This window comes from Camelina sativa, chromosome 8 (genome assembly GCF_030686135.1).
Source record: "Camelina sativa cultivar CO46 ecotype springtype chromosome 8, ASM3068613v1".
NCBI classification, from domain to species: domain Eukaryota; kingdom Viridiplantae; phylum Streptophyta; class Magnoliopsida; order Brassicales; family Brassicaceae; genus Camelina; species Camelina sativa.
The window spans coordinates 14070576-14078734 of NC_141887.1; the positions used below are offsets into that span (position 1 = coordinate 14070576).

The 8159-nt window shown below is 37.6% G+C and overlaps 2 protein-coding genes across 2 annotated transcripts; both read left to right on the forward strand.

Annotated features, from left to right (window-relative positions):
• The first annotated feature begins 631 nt into the window (after positions 1–631).
• LOC147940056 (uncharacterized) lies at positions 632–2545 on the forward strand. The gene is made up of 6 exons (XM_087461121.1): positions 632–895; positions 965–1066; positions 1112–1348; positions 1439–1446; positions 1558–2098; positions 2174–2545. The coding sequence occupies exons 1-6, from the start codon at positions 632–634 to the stop codon at positions 2543–2545; spliced, it is 1524 nt and encodes a 507-aa protein (XP_087317247.1).
• An 879-nt stretch (positions 2546–3424) lies between these two features.
• On the forward strand, positions 3425–6855 carry LOC104707137 (uncharacterized). The gene is made up of 5 exons (XM_087461122.1): positions 3425–3483; positions 4154–4747; positions 4947–5036; positions 5119–5226; positions 5305–6855. The coding sequence occupies exon 5, from the start codon at positions 5332–5334 to the stop codon at positions 6853–6855; it is 1524 nt and encodes a 507-aa protein (XP_087317248.1). The 5' UTR covers positions 3425–3483; positions 4154–4747; positions 4947–5036; positions 5119–5226; positions 5305–5331.
• Positions 6856–8159: the final 1304 nt, after the last annotated feature.

Genomic DNA, 8159 nt, shown 5'->3' on the forward strand with positions numbered 1-8159 from the left:
CTTCCCACTCTCCCTTAATCTCATATTTCTGTTCTTCTCCAATCTCACTTAATCGCGTCTCAGAGAACTAAGTCGGCAACCACTGAAGAACACTGATGAGGAGCTAAATCTATATTCAAGGTTATTTGGGAAACCCTAATAGATTTAGTATTGAATCAAATTTGGGGTTTGGCATTGAATCAAATTTATTGTTGTTCTACAGGAAGATTTCGGTGTTTGCAAGAGTGAAAGGTATGTGAAATTGAAAGTTTTTTTAGTTTCAATTTGGGGTTTTTATTTTCAGTTTGGGTTAATTGTTTTTTAATTTTAGTTTCAGTTTTCTGGATCTCAAAAATTCAGCATAGGAGTAAGAAGTTAAACAGGTATATTATATATATGTGTTAGTGCTCTTACTGATAATCGATTTTATGTCTTCTCTTAGTTGTGTGTCTGAGTTGATTGTATTATGGATAAGTCTTGGGTTTGGATGCAAAGGAATAATGTCGAATATGAGCAAGGACCAACTAATTGTGTGCATGCATCAGCCGAGAGTTTGGGTAATCCTACTGAAATGTTATGCCCATGCATAGATTGTCAGAATATATGCCACCAACATATGGAGAATGTATTGGATCATTTAATTGTTAGAGGAATGGGTGAGAAATATAAAAGGAGTAATTGTTGGAGTAAGCATGGGGATAGAAGGAATGCTAAGTCAGATGTTGACCTGAGTGGAGATTTTGGAGCTTATGAGCTGATTAGAACTGCGTTTCTTGAGGGTGAAGAAAAATCAGATTCTAGGAATCCGAATGGAGATAATCCTGAGCATACATGTTGCGAAGAAGAATTGAAGTTCAGGAAGAAACTCAAAGATGCTGAAACTCCATTATACTCGGGATGCCCCAATTACACTAAGGTCTCTGCAATCATGGGGTTGTATCACATATAAGTGAAGAGTGGTTTGTCAGAGAATTACTTTGATCAGATACTGAATATAGTTCATGATATGCTCTTTGGAGATAATGTTCTTCCAACATCCACAGATGGGATCAATAAATTCTTGAAGATGTTCGGTTTTGGCTATGATGTCATTCACGCATGTACCAATGATTGTATTCTTTACCGGAAATAGTATGAGGTGATGGAAAGCTGTCCAAGATGCAATGCTTCAAGATGGGAAAGGGATAAACACAATGGTGAGGAGAAGAAGGGGATTCCAGCTAAGGTACTTAGGTATTTTCCAATCAAGGATAGATTCAAGCGGATGTTTAGATCAAAAGGGATGGCTGAGGATTTACGTTGGCATTACATCAATGGTAGTGAAGATGGGACAATGCGACATCCGGTGGACTCAATAGCTTGGGCTCAAGTGAATGATAAATGGCCACAATTTGCTGCTGAACCAAGAAACCTTTGACTAGGTCTTTCAACTGATGGTTTGAACCCATTCGCTATACAGAATACAAAGTATAGTACATGGCCGGTTTTTCTAGTTAACTACAACATGAGTCCAACGTTGTGCATGAAAACAGAGAATTTTATGTTAACATTATTGATCCCTTGATCTACTGCACCAAGCAATAACATCGATGTCTATCTATCACCATTGATAGATGACTTAAAAGATTTGGGGAGTGAAGGCATCGAGGTTTATGACTCATTCTTAAAGGAGAATTTCACACTTAGAGCTTTGTTGTTGTGGAGTATTAGTGACTATCCAGCCTTAGGCACATTGGCTGGTTGTAAAGTCAAGGGAAAACAAGCTTGTAATGTCTGTGGAACGGATACACCTTTTAGATGTTTGAAGTTCAGTCGGAAGCATGTGTATTTAAGTAATATAAAGCGACTTAGAGCTGGGCATCTTTACCGACATAGAAAAGGCTGGTTTGACAACACTGTAGAAGAAGAGACTGCAAACAAAATTCAGACTGGAAATGAGATATCTGAGATACTTAAGGATTTTAGAAATGATTTTGGGAAACCTTTGGAGAGAAAAGGTAAAAGAAAAAGAACAGAGGTGTTTGAAGATGAGATGTTGTCACAAGATGAATATGAGGAAGATACTGATCAATGGAGATGGAAGAAGCAGTCAATTCTTTTTGAGTTACCTTATTGGAAGGTATGCACTACACTAATCAATGATCATTTATAATCTGTTTATTTGTTTCTAACTAATGATTCTTTTTTGTGTTAGGATATGCCTGTCCGGCACAACATTGATGTGATGCATGTGGAAAAGAATGTTTCTGATGCTATATTGTCTATCATAATGCAAAATGCTAAATCAAAGGATGGGGTTAAAGCACTCAACGATTTAGAGGATATGGGGATACGAAGCAACTTACATACACAGTTAAGGGGAAAAAAACCATATTTACCTCCACCTGCTTATTGGTTGTCTAGAGAAGAGAAAAAGAGATTTTGTACTAGGTTGTCTAAGTTTAGAGGACCTGATGGCTATTATAAGAATATCGCCAATTGTGTCTCAATTGATCCACCTATCATTGGTGGATTGAAGCATACGATCATCATGTGCTTCTTCAGAACTTGTTACATGTTGCTTTGAGAGGCTTGTTACCAAAAGGACCTAGGATTGCAATAAGCAGACTCTGCAACTTCTTAAATTGACCTAGAGAAGCTAATAACATTGGAGTCTGAGCTAGTGGAGACAATGTGTCAGATGGAGAGGTTATTTCCTCCATCTCTTTTCGATATCATGTTTCATCTTCCACTACATTTGGCAAGAGAAGCTTGTTTGGGTGGACCGGTACACTTTAGGTGGATGTATCCCTATGAAAGGTATACCCCAAACTATTTTCCTCGTTTCAAATTTCATATTTTTAACCATTATATGAAAAACCTGTATCTTTGAATTTGTAGGTACATGAAAAAACTTAAAGTTTATGTCAAAACTATGCAAGGCCAGAAGCATGTATGACTGAGGGATACTTGGCTGAAGAATGTATGGCCTTTTGCTTCGTGTTTTTACAAAACACTATAGAAGTGCAAGAATCTGTCAATCGCAGTGAAGATGTTGAGACTAGTAAACTCATCATCGAAGGCCGGCCACTGCGGAAGGCTACAGACGTAACACTTACTGACAAAGAGCGGGACATAGCGCATCGATATGTTCTAATGAACATGGCAGTTATGGAACCATATATTGAGTAAATGTTTGCCACATTGAGTGATTTATGTTTTAACTACTTAATGGATCCATATGTGTACTAAGATATGGAAATCTAAAAACAGTTTGCATTTAGAAGAACTTCAACCTACTGATGTAAGATGTAAGAGAAATGAAACTCTTTTATGGAAAACACATACCGAAAAATTCTCACTATGGATAAAAGAGAAGGTCAGTTACTTGATATTTGTTTTTTTTTTGTTAATTGACTCATTTACAATAATAGAAATTTATTTCTATTCTCTCCTTTGTTATCAGATCCCTATTAACTCAAAGGAGCACTCCACGAAGCTGAGATGGTTAGCATTTGGACCAAGGTATATTGCTTAGACATATAAGGGATATGTCATTAATGGACATATATTTCACACAGATGACATGAAGCGGAAGACACAAAATAGTCGAGTCACATATGAAGCTTTCACTATGTGTAGATCGAGTGCCAAGGATACAAGACAAAAGGCTAATATAGTTACATACTATGGTGTGATAAAGGAGATCATATTGTTGGACTACCATATGTTCCAAGTTCCTATATTCAAGTGTAATTGGGCTAATAAAGGAAACGATGTTCAAGAAGAAGACGAGTTTACTCTTGTGAACCTCAATTTAAACCAATCTGCATTCCTTCAAGTTCCATATATTATGGCAGCACAAGCTAAACAGGTTTTCCGTTCCAGATAAGATGAGTCTTCACTGTGGTATGTTGTCATGAAAGCCCCACCAAGAGGATATCATGAGTTAGAGACAGAAGAAGAGTTTGTTTAAACATCAATACCAACCCAGGAAACTGATGATTTTGGCAATCAATCATCTGATGACGAGAGTTTCTATGTTAGAAATGACTGTGAAGGGGTCTTAGAAATAATTCAATAGTGGGTTTTGAGTTGCTGATTATTTTAATGATTTCTTAGAGATGACTTGTAGCAATGATTTTAATGAAATTATTTGTTTTGTGAGTTTGATTATAACTTCGTTGTGTTTCAGGTAATCCATCATGGCGCCCAAAAGTGATAATGCAAAACCTCGTCGCAGTAACCGTCAGCAAGGCATTGAGTTGAGTTCTGATGTTGGATTGAGAAAACATAGAAGAAGCAAGAAGAAGAAACTTGGCGCTGAATCTGACCATGTTGACAAGCACGTTGCTGATGTACTTGGTTCTGATTTGGCTGGCATGGAGGATGACCATGTTGACACTAATGAGGAAGTGGCTGCAGAAGATGACCATGTGGACACCAATGAGAAAGTGGCCGCAGAATATGACCATGTTGACAATCATACCGATGAGGAAGTGGCCGCAGAAGATGACCATGATGTATCGGAAGAAGTACTGGCTGGAGATGAGGAAGAAATTCAGCAACCCAGCAATGAACATGTACCTGAGGAAGTACAGGCAAATAACAAGAAAAGTAAAACAAGAGGACCAACCAAAATGCGGAATATTGCAAACCACCATGACGACAAGGTAGTTGTTGAATTTACATCTATTGGTGAGCATGTAGGTGATGGATCAGTGACACTTTCATCATTCTTTGGGCCGCTTGTGAGAGAACATGTACCTATCTTACTTAATAATTGGAGGTACTTGCCTGTTCAGACTAAAGACACATTTTGGGAAGAGATTCATGTACTTGCCTGTTTATAATTGTCTATAACATTCAATTTTATTGTAAGGGAGGTTTAATTTGAATGAAGATTGGTAAAAACATGTTGTTTTTAAGCAGATGGGTTATGTATGGGTCCTTGTATATTAATCATAATTCCTATCTGAAATTTTCAGGAACTGAGTGCTAAGTACAGAGCAATGCGGAAAGGGCAGATTCCACACACCACCAGCCGCAAAAGGATGGTTTGGCTAGCTCATGAGTTGGTAAATATATGTCTACTCTTTCATACAATTAGATGGGAATTGATGAAATTGCATATAAAATACTATTGTTTCACAATTGTAGAAGAAAAAGGCTTATAATCTGAGAACGGTGACCAGAAGCAAGATATGGATAGCAGGACATACACACTGAGATGGGAGACCAGTGAGGCCAGAATTCGCTGAGACTATTGTAAGAAATTATAAATTTAATAATATGGTTTTTGGTGATTAATTCTTTGCCATCATTGTGCTGAAATATTTGTATCAGGAAAAAATTAAAACTATTGACAATGAAATGGCCTCCACTACAACAAGTCTTACCGACGATGATGTGAGTCAAGTTTTAGGAAAAGAAAACCCTGGAAGACTTAGAGGAATGGGCAGAGGGGTTACTGCCACTAAGTTAGCATTTATGTTAGCTAAAGATTCACATGTGGAGCCTAAAAGAAGGGAGGTAGTGGTTGAGATTGAGGATGAGGATGAGTTGATATTGAAAGATTTGGGTAAAGACAAAGAAGCTGAAGAAGTTGTGGTTGACAAAGGAAAGAGTAAAGTGGTTGAGGAACCAAAGCAAGACAAGGCCATTGATGAAGATTACAAGAAAAGTAAAGGTGTTGCCAAAGAAACTCTATTTGTGCCTCCACCATATGAACCAAGATTGCCATTTCCTGGTAGGTTTAAGAAGCAACAAGTGGACAATTACAGAGCTATGTTTGATGCACAAATGAAAGATGTTGCTATTACAATGCCTATCATAGATGCATTCCTGCTGAACCCATCATACAGCAAGTTCCTCAAGGATGCAGTTTTGGAGAAGAAGAAAGCTGTACAAGGAATGATTATCTTAACTCATGAGTGCAGTGCTATTATTCAAAACAAGGTAGTAGAAAAGAAGCTTGAAGATCCTGGTAGCTTCACTCTCCCTTGCACATTGGGACCTCTATCTTTTAGCCATTGTTTATGTGATCTGGGGTCTAGTGTGAGCTTGATGCCTCTCTCAGTTGCCAAAAGACTAGGTTTCACTCACTACAAGAAGTGTATGATCACCCTTGTTCTTGCTGATAGGTCAGTTAGAACATCAGTTGGAGTGCTTGAATATCTACCAGTGATGATTGGCCATTTTGAAATCCCAACTGACTTTGTTGTGCTTGAAATGGATGAAGAACCAAAAGATCAACTCATCTTGGGGAGACAATTCCTAATAACTGCAGGAACAATAATTGATGTGAAAGGTGGGAAGATTCAATTGAATTTGGGCAAGGAAGCCTTGACTTTTGACATCAACAAAGTGATGAGGAAGCCTACAATTGATGGTCAAGTTTTCTATATTGAGAAGATGGAAGCTTTAGCTGATGAGCTTTTGGAGGAATTGGCAATAGAAGATGAGCTCCAAAGCACCTTGACAGTTAAACAAGGAGAGTTTGGTTTACTAAAGGAAGATAGTGAAGGGTATGAAAAGATTCTTGACTCTCACAAGCCTTCTAGTGATGATGGAAACTTCCTTGAGTTAAAAGAGCAAATGGTTTGTTCAGTTGAAGTGGACTCAAATGAAGATTGGAGTGAGCTTAAGGCACCCAAGATTGAACTTAAACCTCTCCCTAAGGGGCTAAGATATGCTTTTCTAGGTAAAAACTCTACTTATCCTGTCATTATCAATCAAGAACTTAGTGAACAAGAAACTGTTACTCTTCTAGGTGAATTAAAAAAGTATATGAGAGCTATTGGTTATTCACTTGATGATATCAAAGGCATTTCTGAAACTCTTTGCATGCATAGGATTCATTTAGATGATGAATCAATGACTTCTATTGAACCATAAAGAATGTTAAACCCTAACTTAAGAGATGTGGTGAGGAAAGAGATTCTTAAACTCCTTGATGATGCATCATATATCCTATATCAGATAGTACATGGGTTTCACTTGTAGATGTGGTGCCAAAGAAAGGAGGAGTTACAGTTGTTAAGAGTGATAAAAATGGGTTGATTCCTACTAGAACAATAACTGGACATCGCATGTGTATTGATTATAGGAGACTTAATGCTGCATCTAGAAAAGATCACTTTCCTTTACCATTTATTGATCAAATGTTATAGAGGCTTGCTAGTCATACTCATTATTGTTTTCTTGATGGTTATTCTGGTTTCTTTCAAATCCCCATACATCCCAATGATCAGGAAAATAATACTTTCACATGACCTTATGGTACTTTTGCTTATAGAAGGATGGCATTTGGATTGTGTAATGCTCTAGCTACTTTCCAAAGATGCATGATGTCAATTTTTTCTGATCTAATCAAGGATATTGTGGAGGTTTTCATGGATGACTTCTCTGCTATGGAGACTCTTTTTCTGGTTGTCTTTCGAATTTGTGCAAGGTCTTAAAGAGGTGTCAGGAAACAAATCTGGTTTTGAATTGGGAGAAGTGTCACTTCATGGTGAAAGAAGGAATTGTTTTGGGACATAAGATTTCAGAGAAAGGCGTTGAAGTTGATAGAGCTAAGATTGATGTGATGACCAATCTAGCACCACCAAATTCAGTCAAGGGGATAAGAAGCTTTTTAGGCCATGCTGGATTCTATAGAAGGTTCATTAAAGACTTCTCAAAGATTGCTAGACCTCTTACAAGATTGCTGTGTAAGGAAGTTGAATTTGAGTTTAATGAGGAGTGTCTTCAAGCTTTCAAGAAGATAAAGGAAGAGTTGGTTAGTGCTCCAATAGTTGAAGCTCCAGATTGGAATTTGCCATTTGAACTCACGTGTGATGCTAGTGACTATGCAGTTGGAGCAGTGCTTGGTCAAAGAAAAGATAAGAAGCTTCATGTTATATACTATGCAAGTAGAACCTTGGATGAAGCTCACGTCAAGTATGCTACAACAGAAAAAGAACTACTAGCTATTGTCTTTGCATTTGAAATGTTCAGGCAATACTTGGTGGGTTCAAAGGTAGTTGTTCACACTGATCACAAAGCATTGAAACATCTTTTAGCAAAGAAGGATGCTAAACCAAGGCTGTTGAGATGGATATTGCTACTTCAAGAGTTTGATTTGGAGATTAAAGACAAAAAGGGTATTGAGAATGGAGTAGCTGATCATCTATCAATATTAAGGATTGACAATGAGATTC